The sequence below is a fragment of the Alligator mississippiensis genome, chromosome 10 (assembly GCF_030867095.1).
Source record: "Alligator mississippiensis isolate rAllMis1 chromosome 10, rAllMis1, whole genome shotgun sequence".
NCBI classification, from domain to species: Eukaryota; Metazoa; Chordata; order Crocodylia; family Alligatoridae; genus Alligator; species Alligator mississippiensis.
In genome coordinates, this window is record NC_081833.1 from 19,661,871 (window position 1) to 19,689,434 (window position 27,564).

At 47.1% G+C, this 27,564-nt stretch overlaps 1 protein-coding gene across 2 annotated transcripts in view; it reads right to left on the reverse strand.

Annotated features, from left to right (window-relative positions):
• BCR (BCR activator of RhoGEF and GTPase) overlaps positions 1 to 27,564 on the reverse strand; it is a 135,497-nt gene that overhangs the window by 47,239 nt on the left and 60,694 nt on the right. For both annotated transcript variants that reach the window (XM_006266967.4, XM_019493679.2), the window contains exons 2-8: positions 26,771 to 26,955; positions 11,465 to 11,569; positions 10,738 to 10,923; positions 6,018 to 6,125; positions 4,141 to 4,201; positions 3,001 to 3,053; positions 2,468 to 2,608 (exon numbers count right to left, since the gene is read on the reverse strand). In XM_006266967.4, the coding sequence (XP_006267029.1) occupies positions 2,468 to 2,608; positions 3,001 to 3,053; positions 4,141 to 4,201; positions 6,018 to 6,125; positions 10,738 to 10,923; positions 11,465 to 11,569; positions 26,771 to 26,955 (839 nt within the window). The remainder of the gene's footprint in view (positions 1 to 2,467; positions 2,609 to 3,000; positions 3,054 to 4,140; positions 4,202 to 6,017; positions 6,126 to 10,737; positions 10,924 to 11,464; positions 11,570 to 26,770; positions 26,956 to 27,564) is intronic.

The window sequence follows — 27,564 nt, forward strand, 5'->3', positions numbered from 1 at the left end:
AGGCAAGGAGCAGCCCTTTTATATGCACACAAACAACTGGGACCAGCACCTGAGCAATATGTGAGGGGAAGGGGCTGGAGTTACTGCAGCTAAGCACCTTTCCCCAAAGGAACCTCTGAAGGGAGGGAAGGAAAAAACGAATAAAAGCCATCAAAGCGAGTTGACTATTCATTAAAATAAAAAATGCATTATGCATTGAGAGCAGTCAATTAGGAGATACAGACTGCATGCTGTCCTGTCACCCAGGGGAAAGCACAGGCAAGGGGAGCAGGAGGAAATATGAAGGCAGATTCGCACACACACAAACTCCAGCTCTGCTGCTGAGCAGAAAGGACTGGTGGAGGTAGAGAGCAGAGTCTGCTAACACATCAGGAAGACCCGCACAAACCCTTCATGAATGAACAGCTGTGTCCCCACCTCCTCTCAGGGAGTCAGGTCGCAAGTATAACCAGTGCAACAGTGAACATACCCCATTCTGGACAGGATATGGAGAAGTGGGTTTGGGCCCTGGCTCTCTACAGGAGTTGGACCCTGGGAGCAGCAGCCAAAGATCAAAGGGAGCAACTACAGGGAGAGGAAGTCACAGGGTGACCAAAGGGTCTGAAAAATGTGTCAGTCTTCACATTGGTTTGAGGACCATAAGCACAGCAGATGAGGTTGAGTGCAAGGATTTCTGCATTCCCTCTGTTGCATGTTTTTTTGGCTGGCATTTTGCTCTGACTGACACCAAGGTAAAAATGGAGTCACCCCACTGAAATCACTGCAGCGTGAGCGAGGGCAGCAGCGGGCTCTCCTGTGCACACTGTAGACACCCCTCTTGCTGTTTTGCAACTGATGACAAAAATGACTCGGTGGAGAGAACAGCATCCTTCTCTTGGCTTTGCCCCTCACTGCCCTGGCTCTGCTGCTTCATTAGGATTCCACATGACACTTTTCAAAGCCTGCATCCCTCATGGAGATGCTAACAGACAACCTGAGAATATAAAGTGCTCCCTCCCCTGTGATGGGGCATTCCAGTCTGCCATACCTGCTACGACTCAATCAGCATCCACTCTAATGAGATATTCTCCTGCCTCAAAGGCCTTGGACACTCTGACACCTGCACTTCCCTCTCACCCTGCTGTTGCCTGCTTCTTCAGCCCCATTCTTGGCCCTTCTGAGCTACAGTCCTGGATTTTCAATGCATGTCCAAGAGCAGGGCATCTTAAGGGGCCTACTCCAAGTACCTCAGACTCATTTGGTATCTGTGAGCTGAGCTGAAAGTCAGTGAAACATGAATGCATTTGATTTAATCGCTCAGTGAAATGTCCAGGGGGAAGAGCGGGGGAACTCTTCAATACATTCATAATCATCTTGGGCTCTGCAGGAGACTGTTTTACATGGAACCGGTTCAGGGCCAGGGCTCAGCTGACAGCATCTCTAGCACAGCCCTGATTCCTCCCCCACGTACACAGCACTGTTGCACATCTCAGTCCTGTTCTCTCTCTATTCCCAAGACCCCCCACACTCAGCTTCACCCAGTCCTTTCCAACGTGCTTTGTCATGTGTGGCTTTTACAGGGCAGGATGAAACAAATCTAATTCTCAAGAAGACACAATGGAGTCCCCTCAGGGACACTTTTGACCTGGTAGCTACATAAGCCACTCAATTACACCAATGTGTAGTGCTTTGCTTCCATTAGCAGCATTCCAGTGGGCACAGGGAGGAAAAGGACCCCAGCATGAGCAGGGTACAACTGAGTTCCCATAGATATTAAATGGGAGCTGGATGAGTCTCGTGGGAGATTAACACCCCTGAGCTTCCCTGCTTCAACCCACCTGGATTCCTTCCTACCTCCACTTACCACAGTTTATCTGAGAAGTGGCTCTGCTTTTTCAACCTTTTTGTACACTTCCAGTGAATGTGCCTTGTTGGTATACACGCTGTCTGACATCTGGGCCTACTCCTCTGCCGGCCCTTGGGGCCTGCCATCATTCTGGAGACTCTTTATGCGACAGAAATAACTATGTCAACTCCTATTCAGTAATTGAATGGGCCTCTCTCCCCCTCACGCTATAACCGGCTGCTCTAGCAAGCTCTGGGGGAGGAAGTCTCACCTGTCCAAGACTTCAGACTCCTAAAGGAGACAGAAAATGTGTGTTCGCTGCAAACATGCAGGAGGGGATGAAAGTCCTGCCCAATACCTAAGGGGCAAGGGGGCATTCAAGGGCCTCACTTAATGGAGAGATGACTGAGGAACAAACAAAACTAGGAACCAAGAATTCCTGCATCCTAAGTCTGCAGCTGCCTGTAACCTCATCTGCGTTGTCTCTGAATACTAAGCTTGAGGCTAGGATATCCTCAGTTATCACTGCACTCACCACGATGTTAAACAGGCTGGGGTACTAACCTATCCTCCAGCCCTTCCCACAAGAAGGGAGAACTAGAGCTTAAAAATGGATCAGGTCACTAGAACATGGAGACTCACCTCTCCCTTCTTGACAGTCATTGATTGTCTGCGGGGCGTGATCTCCTCATTGATGCTGGACAGGAAATTCTGAGAGATGCGCAGTGCGTCCTGCAAGAGGGGGTAGTCAGGATGGGTGGCTGGAGTGTGTTTCAGTAAATCCTGCATGAAAAAAAAAAAAAAAAGAGAGAGAAAGAAAGAATAAAGGAATGGCACTTTTGAGCTGAAGGCTTAACAGCTATTTTATCAAGGCAATAGGGCAAGGGTCTCTGGACTCCTCTTGGCATCTACAGGCAGGGCTACAAAACACTGTCCCTGCCCATTGCAGCCATGGGAACTAGCTTGTCCTGCTAATCCTCACTGGGTTCACGTCACAGACGCCACACAGGGAGACACTCACCTCCAGAAACATAAGATTCTCCTGTACTTGTGCAATGTGATTGCCCAGTCCCTTCCCAAATCTTCCAAGTACAGAAAAACTTTAAAGCGATACAAAAGAGAGGATAGCCTACAAACTCTTCCAACTACCATTTAATCACATGCAAGCTACTTACATGAAGAACAAGTGTGCTGCGTGTCACTCGATCCACTGGCTTGTACAGTAGAGCTGTGGAGAGAAAGCAGCAGGGATGTAACAAAGGCAGTCACCTAAAAGAGTGCCCCATAGAGAACACTGACACATGCAGCCAGAAGACACAGGTGTGTGTTAACACAGAGAAAACATGTTTCTTAACTGGGCTCTCATGCACAGTTAATGAGCTACAGTCACACACACACACACACACACACACACACACACACGGAGAGCAGCATTCAATAGCACGTATGCAGGCACAGTCACTCCAACACACAGCTCCTTACAGCCAACTCTGACATACAAACATGCCATGCAGACGTGCATTTGCACATCTGATACACAGACAACTGTGACTTCATGCACACTCAAGGCCATGCTGAGCTGACAGACAGCAACCAATGAGTGCACAAGACAGTGCAGAAAGATCTCAGCAGGGCATGCTCATCTGATTAACCCCTTGCACTCTCAAGGCTCTTGATCTTCATGACTATAAGTCTGTGCCTTACGTAACGAGCTGCAGCCTACCCCGCCGTGGCCTCCCTTCTAAAGCTTTCCAACAAGGCTACTAAAGGACGAGCAGGACACCGTCTCCCCTCCAAAGCTCAGCACAGCACCTCTAGGGTGCACCCAGACTTCCTTCCTTCCCAGCCCCCATCCAGGCAGCAAAGGAATTAAATTCGGTCCTATAAACTAGACTGGAAGCTCCTTGGATCATGTGTAGAACCCAGCATACAGTAAGGCCTGATCTCAGCTGGTCTCTTTAGTTGCTTCCATAATATATAACTCCATGTCAATTGTTTGCGATAGCGGTAAGGCACTGGATACTCAAGTCCATAACTAGTCTCTAAGCAGCCCATTGCTGGGAGGGGCGGGGAAGTGCAGCAGGCATGCCGATTAGCCAGTAAAGCAAACGCAGGCTTTCTGAGCAGAGGTAGCCTTCTAGGCAAGTGCTCTGCAAAGCCAGATGAGGCTCCATAAACCACCAGCACCTGAGAAAGCAGAAGGGATGCAAGTATTGGGGACTGGTTATTTCACAGCATATATGATCTCCATGCATGGCAGCAACAACCCCCCACAGTACTGACAAACCACAGCCTTCTTTGCATGGATCACTCACTTTCCAAGGAGTTTTTTGTCGTCTGATCCTTAGAATCCTTTGTGCTTCTGGCCTTTAGATTCTGAATGAAAGAAAACCCACATAGGAGATTGTGAATTACCCTGGGATATCACATCAGTAAGTAAAACGTCCTCAATCCTTCCAAGAGAAGGAGATGCCCTTGTGCCTGCAGCAGCCAAAGCTCTATTTCAAGCCAGGAAAGGAAAAAGCTGTTGTTCTGCTGTTAACTCCACTGTCACCATTTCACAGTTACCCAGGTGTCTTTTGCTGCAGGAACTCTTAGGACTAGACCTCACAACATAAGAAACCACTCACAACAGTGAGAACACAGGGGGAAGGTGGCTCTTTTGTCACTTGGAAGAAAGGGTCACGTTTGTAGGGATAAACACACCACTGTCACAGCCTGCATGCAGTCCAGGAGCTGATGCCCACAACTGGGAGTCAGGGACACCTGGCTTCTATTCCTGGCTGCTGCTGCCCTACTAAGCAACTGTGGACTATGACTACCCCTCTGCTCTCTTCAGGCAATAACTGTGACCTCCCCTCCTCCTCCTCCTCCCCCCTGCTTCTAAGGGGGCTTTGAGCAGCATGCGTGGATGTGTGCAAAGTGATGTGAAATTCCCAGATTGCAAAAAAACATCATCATCATTATTTATTAAACTTGGATGTCGCTAAGGCTTCAGCACTTTTCCTTCAGGGAACAGCAACCTAACCACAACGCATTTGCACGGTAGGGCCTTAATCTCTTGTGTGGCCTCTAGCTACTACCAATGACAACTAATGAATATCCTGCTTCTAACTTTACTAATCATAGTTTCTAGTAACAAATTAAGCTATTTTAACATGGAGGCAGCTTGGACCCTGTTGATGTTATAGGCTGTGCTTGGGATTGATACCCAACAGGAAGCCAGGGTGGCAGAGAAGATGGGAACCCACTCGCACAGATGAAGCATGCAGCAGACTTCCACAAGCCTGGGCCAGTCTGTATTCCCTCAAATATAATGTTGCTGAGAACAGTTTATCCTAAAAAAATCAAAAGCTTTGGGTTCCCAGATGAAGTTGTGTACATAAACCCCGCCAATAAGTCTCCCTTGATGATTCGATGATTCTCTCCAGCTTAGCTCAAACCAGATAATGAAAAAAAGGTGCTATTTCAATCCACCTTTTCTTGGCGCCTGTTCTGTCCCTGGCAGCTGTGCTCAGCAGGGCTATCATCATGGCAGCATGAAAGTCAGTGACATGGGGCTCTGCAGAGGGAGCCACCGTATGGAGCTCCTGGCACGAGGCACTGGGAAAAAAAAGCCTGCATAGTGCCTCCACCCAAGGAATCCCACTCACGGGGAGGAAATCAAAGCAGCCTAATAAATAATATTATAGATCCCACTTGACACACTTGTCATCTGAAACAGCGCACATTTTAGTGCTACCCCTTTCTGCACTCAAAGCTAATGAAGCCTGTGATTTCACTGACAGAAATAATGCAAGCCATTAAAGACAGCCTTTTGCATCAGTCAGAGTCATTGTTAGCAACAGAGACGCAAAGCGCTCAATGACAGTCGTTCTTTCTTAAGAAAGCATGATGCTGTAACAGGACTGGGGAAGTTCAAAGCCCTGCCAATCACCACAAGAGGAGTCACTGTGGGGAGCATCAAGCAAGGGGCGTCTCGGAGAGCACTCAGCTCCTCCAATGCCAGCCCTCGGCCACAGCCGCTGCCAGGGCTAGTGCTGGAGCAGCGGGCACGGGACAGCTCACGATGCCTCCAGCTCCGGCCTCTCCCAAAGCAACAGCCACAAAGGCATTTGGAGGGGATGCAGGGGTGACATCGCTGGGTATTAGTCAGCTCCGGGCGGTGTGCATCTGAACATCATGACGTTACCTCAGAGATTTCAGCAAACTGAGCGTTGGCCTGGCAGCATTTCTCTGCTGTCTCCATGGCAACCTCATAGTTATCCACGAAGGCCCGGTACACTCCCAGCTGGCTGGCCTGCAGGAAGCAAAACAAAACAGAATGAAGGAGCCTGCTTGGGACAGCTGGCTTGGGTATCCACAGGTCATCAGACAGTTTCAGTCCAAGACAGGGAAACTCAGGAGGCTGAACAGAGCAGGCAGGGCCCCTCCGTCTCGTTTCCGTTCCCCCTCTGGAGCATGATGTCTCCATCTGCCCAGCAGAAGGTAGTTCACTAGTCAGGGAGGATGACACATCTTTATTACCATCACCCATTTTTCCCCCCTTCTAAACAGCTAGATGAGGATCTACTAATAAATACTGCAGCTCAGATGAGACCATACAGGAGCTGCTGGCTACGAACCATGATATATGAATCAGCGGGAATGATTCAGACCAGCAGCACACATGTGACCCCAGCAAGCTACTTGTTTGCTTCTGTGTATCCGGGGAAGACGTGAAAAGTAAACATCAACCAATATCGACCTGAGCAGGCATCATTTTAAACCACATGGGCAAAGACATGGCAGCAGGGGGCTGAAAAGACAGATTAGGACACGCACAGTACAGCACTGCTACGGGACGGCTCAGCCAGCAGTGCCAGGTGGAAGGAAACAGCAGGGCTGTTTAACAGTACAAGTTTCAGCCAGGCCAGATGAAGATATGGCAGGCCTGAGAGTCCATAACAAGCCATTATTCATTGCTAGGTCTTAGTACTGATCCCATTTGCTGATTTGTAAATAGCAGCTATGTTCATGCCAGACAGCTGAAGATCCAGGCTGGGAAATCCCTGGGCAAATTCCAAGCATGTCTGAACTCTGGAGCAACCTTTGTGTTGCACAGCGGCACGCACTCTGCTGTAAACACCTTGGCAGTTCAAATGGGCTTCCTAGGGGACAGTCAGGAGAGAGCCAACAGAAAGAGAACTGCAAGGAGCTGATTTTCAACTCTGCACTTTTCTTAAGATGTTTGCATTTCCCCTGTAACCCAGTCTGACTTCTGCTGAGAGACTGGGACTGGAGGAGTCCCCACTGCCAGTGCTCTTCCACCTCTCCTGTTGCAAGCTCTCCCATAGCCAGAATATGCCCCATTCCCTTCCAGCACTTGAGAGAATGGGACAGAAGTAGCTGCGATCTCTCCCCCCACAGCCAGTACCTCCACTGCATTCCCCACGGGGCCTTCCCAGGAGCGACTGGGAAAATCCCTCAGTACATTTCTCCCTTCACAACGTGCCTGAGAGACTGAACAGTTTTCTTCAGTGCCTCACACCGAAATTAGAGGTTGCCTTTGGTCCTTCAGTAGAAGAGCCCAGCTCTCCATGAAGTCAAAAGAGATGGTACTCACTTATGCCAGGGAAGCTTTGGCATTGGAGCTGTGGAAGATGTACAGCCAGTAACCGACACTGCTGTACCACTCCCAGCAGGGGCTATTGCAAGGATTATTGCTCATTTGAGGGATTTAGAACATTTCAGCCTTGGAATCGCATCCTGGGGTGCCAGCTAGGACATGCAAAGGCTTTGGCTTCCTCATTAGTGCCTAACCTCCTCTTTCTTCTCCACTCTTGAATGAGTGGGTCAAAACCACTATTCTACTGAAAACTGGCATTTCAATGACAGCTAAAAAATAATAATATTAATCATGGCAAGTTTCACTGAGCTGGAAATTTTACAGGGTTTCTCCAAAGAAAAGAAAAAGAAACCAAAATATTTTTATAAGGATTTTCAGTTTTCAAAAGGCAAAACCTGTTTAGCAAAAAGTTTCCAAAACTGATATTTTTTCAGTTTTTCGTTTTAAAAAACCCATAAAATCTGCTAATAAATTTTAAAAATACCCAATACATTTCTGATATATTCTATAAAAAGTGGCACATTTCAACCAGCAGAGGTACCCACACTAGGTAAAACTTTGGATTTGTCCTATTATGACACTTTCAGCTTCAGTCTGAAGTACTTTGTGGTACAAATGTTAAAATTAAATTCCAGTCATCAGTGCCCTGAGGATAATAATGAAAAACTCAAAGTTCACCCTTGTTATCAGGTTTTATCTCATGGCCATAAGTGAACAATCTGCTGTTTACGTGACGAAGGTCCCACCTGACCCTGTTCCAGTATTCAGCGCTTTCTTAGTCTCTCTTACATCTGGTTTTGGTTGGATGCTAGAGAAAGTTGCCTTTGTCCAATACAACATAACTGGTCAAAGAAAATAGTGGAACAAAATGACAGCTTTACATTACCAGTCAGAACACCGATCAGCACTGAGTTCAAATTCTTATTAACACTGCGCATAATTATTGTTAATAATTATTATTAAATTATTATTCCTGTCATGTTAAATTCATATAGCAGACCTGGGGCTAGTGCTCCTAACATAGCTTGCCAATTGTTACAAATGCAAAAGACTGAAGGGGAATGGAAAAGGAGAGCGCTGCAGATTCTCGATGCCTAGGCCAACCAGGCCTGTGGAAGGGCACAGTCTTCAGAGTGGCATTAAAACAGGTGGAAGTTTGCCTGGACAGCCTAGTTGTGGTAAGAGATCTGTGTACCTCTCTTTCAATCAGTGACAACTCCTCCATTATTTTACTAGGTTTTCAATGCAGTTTATCAAACATCATTTGATTACAACTCTCCTCCTGAATCTTGGCCTCAGCAAGCAGCAGCAGGTGGCTCTGACCTTCGGCTCTGGCTAGTTGCTGAATGCTGCATACCATCAGCTATCTCCTAAGACACTAGCCAGACCCCTCCTGCAAAAGGCAGCTTCCTGCAGTTTTGTTTTGAGCTGATGGAGTGTAGAGAGAATATTATCCCCACTCCACCCCTCCAGCCAACAGGGAAGGGAGCCGATGCACTGACAGACAGATGTTAACAATTGAGAAAGCTTGGTGAAGAGTACTCCATCCAGTAAGCCACCTCAATGGAATCTCACCCCAATCCCAAGAATCAAAGGCACCTCAGGAATGCGGAGTCTTTTCTTTTCAAAAAAAGAAAAGAGATTTCTTTAATCCTTTGATTTCTCCACTGGGGGGGGGGGGGGGGGGGGGAGGGGAGGAGACAGGTCAGAAGGGCCAGAGAGATGATTTCAGCATGCAGTCAATTAAGCATCTGGCTTCAAGACCCCATGACTCTTCAGGCTCTGACCAATGCTTTGTCCTTCTCTGTTCTGTTCTACACATTGGGGTCTTCTGCTGAGCTTTGTGAGGGGATCTCTCAGCAGCAGATTTCAAAATGCATCAGCATCATAACAAGGGGAATTGCAAAGGCTGGACAGGTGGAAGAATATCAAAGCCATAGGTAACCGCAAGCAGTGCAGATGGAGTCAGACAGCACAAGGAAGGGAGTGGAGCAGGAGCAGAACAGAAACAAAGGGAAATGTGCAAACAGTCTCTTTTCAAGCATTGTAAACACATGCACTTCTCTCACCACATGGGAGCAGCAGTACCCCAGGGCTAGAATAACAAATCATGAAAAGATGACTGGAGAGTGGCTTTGGGTTATGCCAACTCCGACAAGATTTAAAGGATGGACAGCATGAGGAAGAAGAAAAAGAAGGGTAATTCCCTACAAAAAGACCATTCCACATGCACAATCCAGCCAACTGCATTTGGTTTTGCCCTTAGCCATGGATACAGGGAAAGATCATGTTTGCTCCCCACAAGGTGGCCAAGGACCACCTTGGCTGCTCCCCCACACTGGGGTAGCAGAGCACAGATCACAGGGAAGGTCCAATAAGGAAGGATGCCCTTTGGTTCTGGCACCTGGTCTGTCAGGTTTGTGAAAAGCTGCAAAAAGGCTGTGTATTAGCTCCTGCAATGGGGGATAAGGGTGCTCTGATTGGGGAGTGAAATGTTATCAGTGTGGTCTCCATCACAGTCACACTGACCATGCAAGTCCTGTGCTCAGGCTAAGTTTTTATCATACTTTTGCCAGTAGCAGTAAAATACACAGCCACGTATGCTCAGGTTTTGCTCTCCAATCAGAAGGGGCTAGCAGGGGCGTGAATATATATCAGGTCAGCTTCTGTTGTGGTTTTACAGAAAAACCTATGAGGTCTTGGTCTGCGACTCAGATTTCTACCCTGCGTCCAACACAAATAATTGTTGGCCTCTGGGAAGTGAGAAAATATGTCCTGTTCCTCTGTAGGAGATCTGAATACTGGTAGGCCCAAGGGAAATCATTCACACAGAGACCAGAAGGTCAAGCACAGGACAGTATCTAGGGAAAAAATACAGGGGAGAGTTTTCAGGGCTCAAAGGTGCTTGCAAGTTGTCCACCCCACAGGTACCAACAGTGCATGAATCAGACTAACTGCACAGCCAATGCATCGCTTAAGTCTAACCGAGGTCTATGCAGCATCATGGGATACTTGGTGTGTGACACACAAGACTGAACTCTGATCTAAATCACTGTAAGAGGGCTCTAATACCACCTCTGTGAGACCAGGTTCGTAATGCTGGTGACAATTTGATGCAGCCTCTACAGAGATGAGAGAGCAGCTCTTCCAGTTATGATAACCCATGGCAGCCAAGTGAAGGAAGAATCACTGAGCCATAGGCCTGCTTCTGTGTTGGGCATGCAAAGGAATGGCCGTGAATCTATGCTGCTGGGGATACACAGAGGGAGGTCCAACTGAGTTCTGGCTGGGTGGGTTTACTCACCAGCTTCTGGAAAAGGTCTCCTACACGCTGCTGGTGACTCCACTGCTGCACACGAGGAAAGAGACCATCATAGAATTCTTTGTGGATCTCGTATAACTCAGGCACTTTGAAGAAAATGGTTTCAATCTGCTGACTGGTCAATACAGGTTGAGAAGTGGTGGCAGCAGCTTTCAAAGGCTTCATGGGCTACATGGAGAATCAAGGAGACCATTACCTCCCATACTGAGTCAGCCTTTTGTTGCTGTGTTTTAACATACATCCTTCCAAGCACAGATTTTCTATCCTGTCAATGCGCAGTATTCCCACTGGCACATGACTGCCTCTGAAAGCAAGACAGCAGCAATTCTCCCACTAGAATAGATCAGTGACCTACAATTCAGAGATCTTCCCAGGATAGGTATGGTGAAATTACAATTCCTCTGCTCTCGTTGCAGTCATTAATTCCTATTGCATAACTGAGGTGCAACATTTCTTAGTTTTCAGCACGCAGGACCCAGGGCTCCTGGGATCCATTTCCAGTGGACTCCCTGTGTGACCCAGGACAAGTCGCTTCATTTCTCCATGCCTCCATTGCTCCACTTGTAAAGGGAGCTGATGGCCCCATACTTTAGCACGTTGCTGCAAGATAGTCACCTAGTGCCTATGAAGCTTTTAAGAACCCCAGGATAAAAGCTGCAACAGAGGCATTAATACCATGATTTGTGCTCACAGCTGTCCCCATGCTTACCAGCAGCAGAGCCTCTAGGTGGCTCAGGTAGGTTTCCTCACTGGCTAGGATTCCAGACAGGACCCATTTCCTCATCTCCAAGCCCTTCTCCAAGTCTGGTTCACTCTGTGGAGAGAGAAGTGGTGAGAAAAGGATCAGGAAGAATTACTGAGCAAGGAAAATCTCACCTCAAGGCATACTCATTTACAAATAGGTGTACAAGGAATGACACTACTGCCTGGCTTCTGGCCACATATACAGAAGCAAAAACACCACAGAATTTATTTACCCATAACTTCAACACTTAATGATAACTCTCAATGAGTTAATGCAAGGCTTATGGTTGTGGGCATCTCTTTAAATAGAGGACAACTCCCAGTACCATATGCACCCCCATACCACCCACAGAACAGGGTTTCCACAGGAGAAACGGTCCTTTTTCCAATCACTAAGTAAGGTCTTTTTCAGCACCAACTTGCATCAGTGGTTTAATCAGGTTGATTTTATTTAGAGGATGGACTAGTCAGCCCTGCCAGGCATGGGAATGCTGATTCTCTTAAATGGACTCGTTCTTCTCTCAGGATCCCACACAGTATTAATATATTCATAGAAACCAGGCAACCTAGAGAACCAGGCAACATAAATTTACTGGCAAGTAGGGGGGAAAACAAAGGCAAATTACATGGACAGGTAGTGACCTTCACAGTAAGGGCGAAAGGCCAGGGTGCCAACTTAGGGCACCTATACAAGTGCCTGACGTGTGCTCCGATGTGTTCTAATTAGAGCATGCCAGCGCAGACTCGATTAGCACACGCCAGCAGTCTCGGCGTCACATGTATTCAGTGTCCCCATGTTTCAAAATGAAGCAAAGGATGCTGAATACATGAGACACTGCAAGCATTTTAGAGTGGTTCCCGAGAGTCACTGTAGTTACATGCACCCCCCCCATCCCATCCCAGAGACTGTGACCTTACAGACTAACTGGTTCAGAGGCATGTGTCTATAAAGTGCCACCCTGCCCTACCTTCTACCTTTCTTCAGAACCAGCCATGTATTCTTTACAGCAAACATTTCAAACATCTTTCTATTATAAAACCAATGACCTGGTAATACCCTTTGGCTTCATAATAGTCAGATTTACCTCAAAGACAAAAGGGACCGTTTGGAAAAAAACCCAAACTGTTTAACTGATTATTTGTCATTAGGACATCCCCCCCCATTTGATATTAGCCACAAATGATTGCGTCCCTCTAACTGAAATGCTGTTTCTTATAGATTCATAGATACTAGGGCTGGAAGGGAACTCAGAAGATCATCGAGTCCAGCCCCCTGCCCCAGGGGCAGGAAGTCAGCAGGGATCATAGGATCCCAGCAAGATAAACACCCCATCAAACTTCCCACTCAGTGAAATCTCCTTGAAAATAAGTGCAATCACTATGTCTGAGATAGAAAGCCACTTGCATGACCATCTGCTATGGTTCAACCCTGCTCCTGTCAAAGCAAAGGAGAGAGCTTTTGGCCATTGACTTGTGCTGCAGCAGGGTCAGGAACGACCAGCACAAGACAGCAGAGTGCATGCTGCTGGCTGAGCACAAGAGCCTTGCTGGAGCCGATACATAACAAAAGAACCCAACTGTATCTTGGAGACTCCCTGGTTGGCCCTGCAGATGTCTTGAGTTTATTACGAAGAAGGGGAAGATGGCCACTCCACAATTAAGTCTGCAGCTACAGTAATGCTTCCAAGTTGACTTTGAACCCACGTGTAATTCAGGACAGAAAGATGGATCCTCCTGCTTTCAGATATTTTTGGCTTACATCTCATCAACAGCTACAGTGGTTTTAGAAACAGAAACACTTTCATTAAACTGTGCAAGTACTTTCTGAGACTAAAAGTCCTTGCAGCGGCCACTTTATAAAAAGTTTTGCAAGGTGTCAAATACTGCCAACACCTCTTAAATGGAAGTGGCAGACGGAAGCTGTTCTTGGATCTGAGACGTACAAGATACATTTTACCATTTGAAAGGGGGTTTCTAAGGTGCTTGGGAATCTGTAATCCAGGAGCCAGATTCTGAAGCTTCAAAGGTGGAGAAGTAGAGAAGAAGGAAATGCTAATTAGCTAAATACTCAAACAAAGAGGATAACAAAATAGTCAACATGTCACATATGTACACTGACATCCTCTACTATGTAGAATCAGACTCAGGCTCAACTGCCTTACAATAGTGGTCATCACTTATACTGTACTACACCTTGGGTGTCCCAGTCATGGGCAAGAGCTCTGTTGTGTTTGGCATGATGCAAACACAGGAGGGGCTAACTTAAGATTTTATACAGAGCCTTCAGCTCAAAGTAGATGTCAGAGCACTTGGATGATCAGAGGCCTATTCTGGCTTTAGCAGCTGCCAGTGCTCTTAGTGTGCAACAGGCACAAATATGAAGCTCCTTGTGGCAGAGGATTGTTACTAGCTTCACAAAAGAAAAAAGAATACAGGTTCACAAAGGAGCCCATCCACTGTTCAGCACTTCTGCTTGGAACGGTGGCCTCCTGCACAGAGGTGGTAGCATCTCAGGTCCTGTACCTCGTAGTCCTGACATGCGAGGACTTGGAATAAATGACTTCTAGGAATCTTGGGCAAGTGATTGTCTGTGAAGGCAGGGGGCTGGACACGATAATCAGGGAGGTCCCTTCTAGCCGCATGTCCTTCATTGGAAGCCATCACTGTACTAGCCATAAGGCTCTAACCAATACCAGCAGGTGCTGCCTGATGAGAGAACACAAGACTGAGGAATCAAAATTGGCTTGTTTCCTACTAGCCAAATCAGGGAAATATAATAAACAAACATTTACATAGGTGGAGACAAACACATTCTGCCAATTCATTTCAATCAGTTTTGACACATGAATTTCCTATGACAAAACAGAGCTTTCCTTAAAGCTTTGAAGGTTTCTCTTCCCTTTCACATGAACAGGCTCCCATGTGCACTGGTTGTCCCTGGGCATCCTCTGATGGCTAAGCTGGCATTCCCAGCTTTCATTTTTTTTTTTTGTTACAGATATAGATAGGAGGCACGTTTTTGCATCTCACACACACGCACCCCTTCTAGTCACTGATCGTTGCCTTCTTAACCCACCACAGGAACCCACGCACCTGCGGAATGGCACTCCCGCGCATCCATCCTCAAGGAATTGGCTTCCTTAAAACCCCTTGTCTTAGTCCTGTCCCTGAATATGGAGTTTAAAACTCAGTTCGCTATTTTCTTCTTTTTTAAGAAAAGAATCACTGATCAGCGATACAAGCATCTCTCAGGACTCAGCAGTGGCCATCCATCCTCCTAGTGACACCGACTGGGCTGGAGAGGTTACTTCCGAAAGTCTCTGGAGGGTTCCTAATCCCTATTATACAACCAGTTTCAAGTGTGACCTTTCCTTTCCAGCCAGCTGCAGTGGGCTGCCTGCTTTGGGCTGCAGTGCAATAGCTCCACTAGGAACTCCCAAAGGAGCACAGTCCAGCCAGAGAGCAAGTCAAAAGGTTCCCAATGTGGTACCCAAAATTTACATACAGATTTACCCAGATGATCTAATGCTGCTGCTGTTGTCAGGGATCAATGAGTTACCATGTTTCTCCTGTCTCCGCTCTGCTGCTGCTCTGTGTTCCCTTCCTGAGAACTGATGATCCAATGCAAATTTCCTGCTGAGGAAGCCCTGGTTTGACAGGTTCATCAAGTGCCTTAACTCAGCAGGCAGCCCTGCTTCGTCCTGCTGTTCGGAGTGGGGCTGCTCTTTCTCTCCCACTCTTTGGGAACCAGGCTCTGATCACTGGGTGTTTGGGACCCAACTGGCAGAGAAGCAGAAAGTGGTCCTGTCCAGTTTGATCAGCGCCTTCCTCATGTGGGGTCTCACCCACTCCTTGCAGCAAGTCAAAGTGGAGAGCAGGTGTAGGCTCTCCACTCCTGGACCTCCCCTGCAGCACACAGGCAGGGCAAGGAGATATACACCCACCCCAAGGGTATTATCTGCCTCATCTAGTACAGAGGGGGCAGGTTGTGATACTGTACCCCCTTTCCCCATCCTCCTGCATTCTGGACAGAGAAGCAGACTGCATGACACCCCCAAACCCAACAACAGCCCCTGCCACACCTTAGGCACTCCCTCCCCTCCCTTCCCCACTCATAGGGGGGAGGGAAGGAGTCTGATGGTACAGGTGAGATGCAAATCCAAACCACTGTCAAAGATGGGCAGTGGTGAGCCAAGCACAGTAGTATACAGTGGAAAGTGCTGGCTAGCAGGAGAGATTCATGTCTTCCTCTGACTGGTTTCACTTGGAGGAGGCTAGCAAGGTTTCTCACACTCACATTCTGTCCTTTATCCCAGCAGCCTCCTGTCCCCCTGCCCCTCTCTGCTCCCCTCCACCTGCCCCTTATCTAACCCTGCCCTAGGGGTTTAAAAACACATTCATCTCCTAAAAGCCTCTGATGGCAGCAGCCAGGGCCCATCTACCTATCATGGAAGCTCGCTCTCTTTGCAAGCCTCCAGCACCAGGCAGGCTCTGAACCACCTTCTTGTAATCCATGTTCTGCTGTCTCCTCAAACTACATGGAAGGGGAGAGCACAGATCAGAAGCAGCACTTCAGGGAACATCTGATGCCAGCAGCACTATTTACAAACTGCTGTTTCCTCTGTGGCTGGATGGTCCATCTAACTCTCCTGGGGATTTAAAAGGCACTGGCTTGGATCAACTGCCATTGGTGTATCCCCACACCCTGAATCCAGGCCAGTCTGAATAGCTAAAGGTGCTGAAGAGTCTCCATGCACTGGCCTAAGGCCAGGGCTGCTTTGTATGTGCTCGCAGGTTGTCAGTCCACGTCCTTTAGTTTACTAACCAGGTTGGCACTGCATGTTGTATTCAATTACTGCAAGCTTGGGATTCACCACTTCCAACAATTAGACAGATTCAGCTCTTCCTGAACCTGTTCAAAGGGCTCAGGGCTTTTGTAGCTGTTGTTTAAATTAACAGCAATAATCGTTTTATTGTTGATGTTAGGAGCGCGTGGATTAAGGATCTGGAAATACGATGAATAAGATTTTACAAAGCAGCTCCTGCCAGCACCTCCCTGTGAAGGGAAATGTTGCTTCTGAGTGGGCGTATGAAAGGGAGCTTTAAAATCTCTCCCCTCCCTTTAGCGAAGCGTTTTCGGAAGCCATGAAATTAGCATGTTCAAAGGAGACGGTTCCTGTAAGGAGAGCTCTGGGACTTGCAGAACAGCTGACAGACTGCAAAGGGGAAAGACGACTCATTCTTATTTTGAAAATGTAAATGTCTTTGGACGCTGCTACTTTAAGATGCTGGAAGTAACTCATTGTTTGAGCAATATTAGAACAGGGAAAGATTCTGTAATGAAGCCAACCCGGCTCTGTGGGGGGGGGGGGGGGGGGGGGGGAGGGGAGGGAGGGGAAGCAGGGAGAGAAGCCAGCATTATTTATAACATCAACACGGCATGCGCCAGCTCTCCTCAGGAAGGGCTTGTACATCCAGGCAAAGCCATTAGAACATCAATGAGAAAGAAATACGGGAGAGGAGGGGGAAGTAGAAGGGGGTAACAGAAAGTGAAAATAAAGGAAAACTTGCAAACAAACACTGGGATAGAAACAAAGACTAAATAGGAATGGAAATAAACCTGGGGAGACGTCAGAATGACACGGGGAGAGGCAGAGGGGTTTGCAGATCCGGGGGAGGATGTGCAGGTGGAGGCAGCGTGAAGCCATGCGGAGGTTTACATGAGAGATGCTCTCAGCTCCTGATGCAATTTCAGAGGTCACCCTGCTTGTTCTCCCCTGCCAGCCCGTCAGTAGCTGGTGAGACAACCTGAGTAGGAGGGTGTTGCCGTCAGCAAGGAACGAAGTCTGGAGGCAGCGCCGGTGTTTTGTACTCGATGTGCCACAGCACAAAGTGGAGCTGGCAGCTGGGAGCAGGTCAGGTAGGGAAGCCTGCCCCTTATGCCCCCACTGCCATGGGGTGCCAGGCAGTGAGGCTGCTGCAGCGCATCTTTCCTGTGACTGACGCCCAGGGTGTGACTGCTTTAGGCAATCTGAAATAAAGGCTTGTTGTGAGGACCGGAAGCAGAGCTCTTCACACCCGTGAGCAGCCAGCATCACAAGGAGCTCCAGTCCTGGCCACTCGTAGTTTCCAGAACTCTAGGCCTGGTTACATTGGCAGGAGCAATCAAAGTTCCTGATGGTTTAACCACAGAAGTGCGGCCTTACACAGTAACTGCAGTGTTCTTCCCAGCCCCAGCCAGGCTAAAGCCTCTCCTTCCTGCTGGAGCTTGGCCTGGTAAGCCACAAAGCAAAGGTAAACAACAGGGAATTATTTTTTTAATGAAAGGACTAATTAACATCCCAAAGCACACGTGCGGGGGGGGGGGGGGGGGGGGTTTGCCCCATGATAGTGATAAGTTCTGAAACCAGGCACTTAGGTTACTGTTGTTCATTAAATGCAGGACAGAAAGAGTGCTAGGTAGACGAGCAGCAGGTGCCAGGAGCAGAGAACTGAAAGACTTGAGCCACAAATGAAAGAGGACAGCTGCAAAGAGGGCAGCATTATCTGAGTCATTTTCTCATCAACAGGGAGGCTGACGGAGCTGCCCCAAAGAGGCAGAGCAGTGATGCAGGCACCACTGGAGGAAAAAGGGCCCGAAGGGCCTTGGCAGGGTGAACCTGACAACATTCCTAAGTTTTGTCCAGGGGTTAAAACATAGCTACCCCTCCTGAGCAGAAAGCCCAAGGGAACAGCCCCTTCCCCACTCAACCCTGCTCCCTTCCCACCTGGAGGTCCTGCTCCCTACTGGCTGGCTGTGGGAGGTCTGCCTGAGTACTGCCAATACTCGACCCAGTGGCGAGTGGAGCAGCAGGACCGCCTGACCAGGCAAGGAGAGAAATCCCATTGGAGTCCTCATTCACACTCAGCTTCCCTCCCAGTTAGAGCAGACAGCCAAGAGACCCTTACCAGCTCTAGCACTCCCATCCCCAGTGGGGAAAAAGAGAAATAATCAATAAGAAAAATAATTATAAAAGGGATGTGGAAGGGGCACAGGAAAGGGAAGGGAAAGGTGAAGGGAAGGGAAAGGTGAAAAAACCCACAAACCTCATCTTCCATGATGGAGAAATTGGCCTGATTTTCCTGGTGCAGCACCTCAACTGCTGTCTCTGCATTGTTAGTACAGAGACTCCCTGCCAGAGGAGACTGGGACAGCAGCTGTGACTCCCCTGAGACTCCCCAGGGGAGACTGGGACAGCAGCCATGGGTGCCACATTTGTGGGGGGAGGCACAGAAGTAACCATTGTGGCTCTCTCTCTGCTGAAATCGGCACAGCCAAAGCAGGAACTGCTCCAGGGTCAGACCTGCCCTGGCACACCTCTGCTCCCTGCCACCAGGAGCTGGGATGCAGAACATCTGGGATGCAACTGTACCCAGAACCACACATTTTACACCTCATACCCTTGCACACCCACACATGTCTGGCCAGCACCTTGCCTGGGGCCAGCACACTGTCCAAACCAGGCTTCTTGAACTCTTGACTATCCCTTCAGTGAACGAGGAGATAGCGAAGTGAATGAACCACTGGGGGAGGAAGGAGGAGAGAGACTCATGGTCAAGGTAGCCGAATGCTAACCTTGCTGAATTTGCCATCCCTGCCTCTGCCACAGAATTTCTGTGTGATGCTAAGCAAGCCCTGTAAACCAAACTTTTCAGAAGCAGGCACTCATTTTCAGGGTGCCTGACTTGGGTACCGACCATTCTCAGCTGCAACTGAAGTCAACTGGAGCTGTGGTTCAAACATAAGTGTTATCTAAGGCAGTGTTTCTCAACCCGTGGGTCGTGACCCAAAGTGGATCTCAAGAATGTATGAAAGGGTCATGAACAAACTTTAAAAAAAAGGATTCTCCTTTAAAAGGAGAAAAACGTGGGAAACCGTGGCTTTTCCCTTGCAAGCTGAGACAGTTCCAGCCTGCAAGGGGCTGCCTGGGGCCCCCATGCTCCACACATTCCCCTGCCCCACACACTGGGGGCTGGGGGCAAGGGGCAGTGGGTCAGGATTGACCACTGATGTTTACAAATGGGTCCTGGTACAAAGAAAGGTTGAGAACCACTGATCTAAGGCTCAGTACTAGGAAAAATCAAGTCCTAGGCAAGTTAGGCACCCATATTTAGAGGAGACTTTTGATCTTAATCTTCCTGTCCCTCAACTACCTGTCCTTAAACTGGGGATAATATTCCCAGCCCTTACTCTCACAGCAGGAATGCTAATAACATGAGTTATAGTGTTATCTGTGTAGTACTTAGATACTATTGTGACAATGACAGAAAAACCCAGGAAGAAATTGGTCCTGTCCCCCCCATCACCTCTCTCTTACCTACTGACAACCTTAATTTACATTTTAACTGACTGGCTTTCTTGCATACCTACTGGCCTCTGGCTGCTTTACCATTCCATCCAGGAAGAGCACAGACCACCTGCAGATGCTTCTTCTGCCTTGGTATTTATACCCGAAAGCTTGCAAAGAAGAATTTTTCCAACTGAGTTGGTCTAATAAAAGATATCAGATTTACCCAAAGAACCTTGTCTGCCTCAGAAAGAAATCAGTAACTCTGTCTTCAGAACAGAGCGTGACTAGCATGCACTAAACAAGGCTTGGGATCACACCTGGAACAAATGACAGTAAAACAAAATATCAAATACAGTGAACAGTTCAAACTGGGCACTGAAAAAGCCTAGGATGCTGAGGGGAAAATACAATATGAGCTCAGGCAATTACAAATATTAATAAATTCTCCTCAGGCAGATGCACAAGGCAGGGTTGAGGTACAGTTGCACAGGTAGCCTTAACTCTGGCCTTTCCTTAATATTAAACCTTGGACTTTGCAACTTTGATGTTCTTTGCAGTTTTTTTGCATGCAAGCCTGCATATCTGCACACAATGTATGCATGCAATCCCAGTTTTCATATTAAAAAAAAAAAAACCAACACAAAACTGTAAGATAACAAGGATTTCAAAAGTCACCCTAGGCATCAGTAACTGAATGGCTCAGGAGGAGAAAGCTAATTATAGAGGAGAAAGCTTTTGTTTACAGGTCATCTCTGGTAATCAATGACTGTGGGAAAGGAAACACAAGAAGTTCATGTGACCACTCTGCAGGCTTCTGGGCAAACACTCTGTGCACTAGCCTCAATGAAGTGCCTTGGGCACTTGCAACTTTGTTCCACTGAAACATTTTCCAGTACTGCAGCTGTGAGCAGAACAAGTCACTCTGCAAGGTGCAGCAAGAAGGGAATTAATGTGCTGTAAAATACTGGTACACAAAGGAATTAATTTCAATCCTCTACCAATATTTTACAGGATTGAAATTAATTCCCTGATCCCTGTGCTGACATTTCTGTGTGCACTGACACCTAAAGATCATTTACACTGAGGAGGGTCACTAAGTGGTGCAGCTGTTGCAGGCAGAAGTGCAAACCAGTATTGAGACTCCTCTACTAGCGGTTTTAATGGACTGGACCAGAGCTAACGTCACAAGAACCACAGTCGCAAACTCTTCCGATTAGCACCAGCAGACTTTTCTATACCCTATTTCCAACAAGCCACTTTACCATCTGCACCTGGAGACACAGGAACTTGACTGCTGATTAGCACCCTTCCCACCACAGTAGCACGAGGATATTAGAGGGACACTGCAGGAATTCCTTCCTTGGGAGGTCCCATCACAGCCTGAGCATCTTCTCAGTCAGAGGTTTTTGCTATCTGATTTTCTTTATTTCAAAACAACTCTGTTGGCAGGTTAGGGGGTGGGTCAGGAAAGGAAAGTAAAAGCTTTTGAGACTGGATCTCTCTCTGCACGCAGTTAAGAACCAGGGTAGAACTCCAGGCTGAGGAGTTTGTGGCTGTTCCTTCTTGCTTCAATTCATCCACAACACACTTAAGGCTTGGCAGTGCTACACTGACAACACCACAACTGAATGAGATCTGCATGTTGTGATAGACAACAAAATGAACATGAGCCACCAATGCAATGCCATAGCTGGCAGAGCTAATCAAACACTGGCATGCATCTACTGAGGCATCTTGAGCAAGGCTAAGGATGTCATCCTCCCGTTCTACTCAGCCTTGGTGAGGCTGCAGCTGGAGTACTGCGTCCAGTTCTGGGCGCTGCATTTCAGGAAGGAGAAGCTCAAGATAGACCAAAGGAGGGCCACACGTGATTAGAGGCCTAGAGACAAAAGCAGATGAGGAGAGGCTGAAAAACATGGGACTGTCCAGCCTGGAGAAGAGAAGACTCAGAGGGGACTTGGTGGCAGCCTATATCTGGGGTGTACGTCAGGGCCTGGGGGAGCATCTATTCACCAAGGCCCCCCAGGTGGAGGACAAGAAATAATGTGCGCAAACTGACTAAAGATCACTTCAGGCTAGACATAAAGGAAAAACTTCTTTACAATTCGAGAGCCGAGGGTTTGGAACAGGCTCCCCCCCCCAAGGTGGTACAGTCACCCCCCCTGACGATCTTCAAAAAGTATCTTGACACCCACTTTTCCTGCCCAAGCGCAGAGAGGCTGGACCTGATGGTCTTGTAAAGGTCCCTTCCAGCCCCTAACATTTATGAAACTATGAAAAACTGTGCTGTGCCTTTAATAAGTCACAAAACTAACAAAGAGTTAAATGTTCCTGAACTAGAGTCGACTGCCCTTATGGTTACCAGAGGGAGAGGAAAGGTGGGTTTTTTTTAAGTTATATTAAAACAAATCTTTAATCTGAAATCAGCAACTGCAAATCCCCTGGTCCCACTGGCACTCATGACAACCTAACATGATACCTCACCGATTAGGGACAACTTCAGGTCTCTCTGAAGGGTCCTGAAACAGGAGGTCTAAGTAACCACCTGGGAGATGCTTCCTGTCCTGAGAGTAAAGCCAAGGCAGAAAGCAGATGATTCCAGAAATAAACTGCTGATGAGAGAAAAGGACTATCACCAAGTGTGCTTTGGTTTTATGGGACACAGGCACATCTTCAATTGGGAAAAGGGTGTTAAAAGCCATGAGGAAGCAGACATTTAGAGGACAGGCTGACTAGGCTGGCCAGCTCTCAACAAAAGGCAGGATGGAAACAAAGAAACCCTCATTAAGCATAAAAATCAAGATGTCAAGAATGAAACTAATCAAGGCACCAAGGGATATGAAGAGAAGAAATTAACTGTCAACACAAGGAGCCCGTGTAATAAACAAGAGGAATCAGAATTACTAATTTATGAGCACAAATTCAACTTCGCAGGTATTACTGAATCCTGGTGGGAAGATTCACATGATTTGAAAGTTTAAAAAAAAAAATCACATGCTAAAAACTATTTAGCAAGGACTGAGTAGGTAAAGCCACATCAAAAATGGCACTACTGGTTTCTGAGTCCCTGATAAGTCAGAAGCAAGTGGACGTGAGTGATTCTGAATTAATATTCTAAAAGACAAAGCACAAAATGGGGTACAACCTGGTGCATGGTGCAGACCAGAGTCACGCCCAGGAGCAAGAGGACCCATCCTGGAACGCCTCTCTAAATTACACAGGGGCAAAAAACTGCCTGGGGAATTTCAACTTGAGGAACATACACCGGAAGTCTCATGCTGGCTCCGACCTTGAACATGCAAAATATTGTTCTCAAAACTAAAAATTGGTGGTTGCTCTAGTGCAAGTGACCATAACATGATTATCTTTGTTATGTGCACACAGAATAAAAGTCTAAACCAGAACCCAGAGATTTGGAGCTTTAAGAGGCCCAATTTCACAAAACCGAAGACAGTTACGTACTGAATCAGCTGAGAAGGAAGAAATTAAACATAAAGAGGTAAATAGTAATAGGGAGCTGCTTAAGTGAAATTTTATTAGATTTCCAAAACCCCAAAATCCCACAGTTGATTGAGACAGTTATATGTCTACAAGCAAAACAAAGCACAGCAAAACCTGACCTGCCTTAAGAGGAAACTGAAGTAAAAGAAAGTAAAAATAGCTATAAAACAACAAATGGAAAAAGAGGAAGTTGATGGTAACGTATATAGATTTTGAAACCAAGGAATGGAGAAAATTGGTAAGAAAAGCAAGAGTGGAAGGAGAAATCTATGGCCAAGAGATTTAGACATATTAAAAGGAGTTCTGAAGCATATTAAGAGCAAAAGGAATTTTAACAATAATATTGGTCCATGTAACATGGCAGAATTATCAGAATGGCAGAAGTGCTTGGTAAGTAGGGGAAAAAAACCCAGGTAATGCAAAAATACCTTTCCCTGCCTCAATAATCAAGGCACCAGTGACTAAAGTCAAGTGTTTTTAAATCAGTGGTCCTGACAACTTGCATACAAGAAATATATAGAAGTTGGTTGAGGAGATCTCTGGACCTTCAATATTACTTTTTTCAGTAAGTTCTAACATTAATGTTTAAAACCAGGATGACCCAAGTAATTATAAGCCTCTTAAGTCAAACCTGGAAAAAGTAACACAATACCTTATGTACTACTCAATTAATAAAGAATTAAGGGAGGTAATATAATCAATATCAGTCAGCTTGGGCTTTTGGAAGACAGATCTTGTCAAACTAAACATATTCTTATCAGATTATAAATTCAATTAATCAAAGGTATAAAATGCATTTATTTAATATACTTAGATTGCTTAAAGCATTTGACTTGGTACTGCACAGAATCTTGATTAATAACCCAGAACAATGCAAAAAATCAACATGGCCAACAATAAAGGCTAGTAAAATGATTAAGAAGAAATCATCCTTGAGTGGCTGTTTCTAATGTGGCTCTGACAGGGATCAGATCATGGCTCTGTGCTATTCAACATTTTTATCAGTGCTTTGGAAAAAGCACAAAATCTTTACTACTGATAATGTTTGCAGATGACTGGAGAAGTGGTAACTCATGAAAAGGAGAGGTCAGTAGTACAGAGTGAGATGAACTGTTTGGTAACCTTGGCTCTGGCAAACTGTATGTACTTCAATACAGCCAGTCATGTGTCTAGGAAGAAAGAATGCAGGCCATACCTAAAAGGATAAGAGACTCTGATCCTGGGCAGAAGTGACTCTGGAAAGGCTTGGGAGTCATGAGAGATAATCAGCTGAACAGGAACTGCTCTTAGTGCAATGCTGTGGTCACAGGAACAAACACAATTCTTGGAGTGATACACAGGGGGAACATACCAGCAGGAATACAGAGGTTATATTACCTGTGTATTTCGCACTGTGTAAGCACTACTGAAATAACGCATCCAGTGCTAATGTTCCTGCTTCCCATTGTCGATCTTGAAAAACAATGGGGAGGATTCAGAGAACAACCATGGTAATGATCACAGGATTGAAAAATATGACTTGATGATCAGAGATTTCAAGAGCTCTTATTTAGCTTCTCAAAGAGACTTGATCAAAGACAATAAAGTACCTACATGGAGAACAAAAATTAAGGGCTCTTCAGGCTAGCAGACAATTTTTTTTAACAGTGACGGTAATTCATCATGGGAGCCCCTTACCTGGATCTGTGGTAGATTCTCCACAAGAGGATTTAATACACACACACACACACACACACACACACACACACACACACACACACACACTAGACAGACAGACAGACAGACATTCTAATGTTATAAAAACCTTAGTTTTTCTGTCCGTCTGTCCGTAACACTTTAGTCGCACTCCGATTGGTTGTCTCGGCACCGGAGCACTCCAAGAGCATTCAAGACAGGAGGCGGCGGCGCGGTGGAGCACCACCATGACAGTAAGGACGGAGGGTACAGAGAAGACGGAGTGAGGGGCGAGGTCTGAGCCGCTGGCCTTGCTCTGCCCCCCCTCAGTCCCCGCTGTCATGGTGGCGCCATCCCCCTCTGCTTCCAAGGACCAGGGCTGCAACAGGCGCTCAGTCCCCACTGGCCTCAAACCCCCCCCCCACCACCAGTCCCTCAGTCCCTGCTGTCATGGCAGCACTGTCCCCCTCTGCCTCTGAGAAGCAGGGCCGCAGCAGGCCCTCAGTCCTCGCTGGCCTCTCCCTCCCCTGCTCCAAGCCCTCAGTCCCCGGTGTCATGGCAGCGCCGTCCCCCAGCAGGGCCGGAGCAGGGGTGGAGGGGGCAGGTCCCGACCCTAAGTAGCGGGGGGGGGGGGGGAAATGGGGCCAGACGAGAAGCAGGGGCAGGGCCGGATGTGGGGCCACGGCCCTGCCTGGCCCCCACCCCCCATGATGGTGGGGACTGAGGGTCCGGAGCAGGTAGGTGCCCCCACCCCGCCCGCTCTGGCACATGGAGCTGGAGGCTGGTGCACACAGGGCCAGAGGCAGATCCAGTGGGGGAGGTGCACAGGGCCGGAGGTGGAGCGGTGGCACTGTGGGCTGCTAGGTGGTGGTGCTCTGTCCCCGCCTGCCCTCCCCCCACCTCAGTCACGATGGACAACGGCGGGGACAGACTGGGACAGCAATGTAGGGAGGGCGGTGGGTGGTGGCCCTCCATCCCCGCCTGCCCCCCTCCCCAGGTCATTCTTAAAGGGCACTTGGCTAGTATACATAATATATACATATACACCCCACCCCTTAAGGTTTTTCTAAAAGGGAAGCTTCGGTTCAAGACCAGGTACTGAATTTGAGGTATAAAGTTCTGTGGTCTCGGTCATGCAGGAAGTCAGATTAAACTATCACAATGGCCTTAAAATCTACTAATCTATTATAGATGGTTACATTAATAGCTATTAAGTGCAGATAAAATTTTTCACCAAAAGCAGCTCCTTCAAGTACATGGTCACTACACTTAAGAGCTTGGCAGGTTGGCAGTTTTAATTCCATCTGTCATCCAGTGTTCAAATTAAATAGATTTTACCATGTTTAAACACTTGTCAAAGCATGTGGTTATCTACATGCAACTCAAATATTATTTCAAAACACATTCCATAGTACCATTACCGTGTACTTCCTAAGTATATCTTCTTACAGCTGGTAGTTGAGATAGATTCTACAACACCGATTCATTAAGCAACCTCACTGATTCACTAGGGTTATTTATATCAGTAGAACTGAAAAAACCAAAACCTGGCCCCCAATTTGCAAATACAGATTACAAATCCATAACAAGTGAGACAAATATATGAAAGCCATAAAGGCTTCCACACAGCCACTCACAGGTCAATTAGTCCTTCTTTCCACACAAGTGGTCTCAGTTCTTGTCTGTTGCTGATACATCCCCTTCCTTGAAACACTCTACCCTAAGCCATGCTATCTCCAAGCAAAGAGATGACTAAAAGGACTCACTGATTTTGTGGACTCCAGAGACCCTGAAGAGAGGGTATCTCGGCTGCCCCGACTCTTGGAACTGAGATGTGGCGATGATGACGGTGAGTCATCAATGTAGGGCATCATGTCATGGTGTCGCCGCTGTTCTTCAGCACGGTCAGCATCATAGGCATAGCTAGGTGGCGTCCCACTGAATGAAGCATCTGTAGAGAAAAACCTATATTAGACACAGAGCAACGGGATAGGAGAATAGCATAGGCTGGTCTGCCAGCTCCCTTCCTCGATGCCTGGTGATAACACTTATTTATCAACATTCAGTAAATGCAGGAACATCAACAGCTAGACATATGTCCATTCTGGGCCCAAGTTTAACAAATTTATGCTGTCACTACAGACCTTATTCCACTCCTTAGCAGCTACAGTAGAGCTTTTCTGCAATCTAACAAATTCTTCCTTGTCTAATCATAGTCTATGCACCTTCATTTTTGCCTTTATTGCCAAGTGTTAAAGATTCTTTGCAAAAACCTTTTATAGGACTCCTGTAGCTACTTGCAATCCAGGACTAGGTTTCCTCAATCTCGTTTTCATGAGTGCACTGGATTAGGGCAAAGAACCTCATCTACTCAGCACAGCAGGGATCGCACCTTCACCAATTCAGCAATCAGATGGATTTTATAGACTCACTGATCAAGAGGGAAATTTCAGGTTTTCCTCAAACTGCTTCCCTGCACTCCTGTTTCTGAGCTGAAACACTAAATGTCAAATGCACAAACCTACTTCTAAAACATCCCAATGGGCCCCAGGGGGAAAGC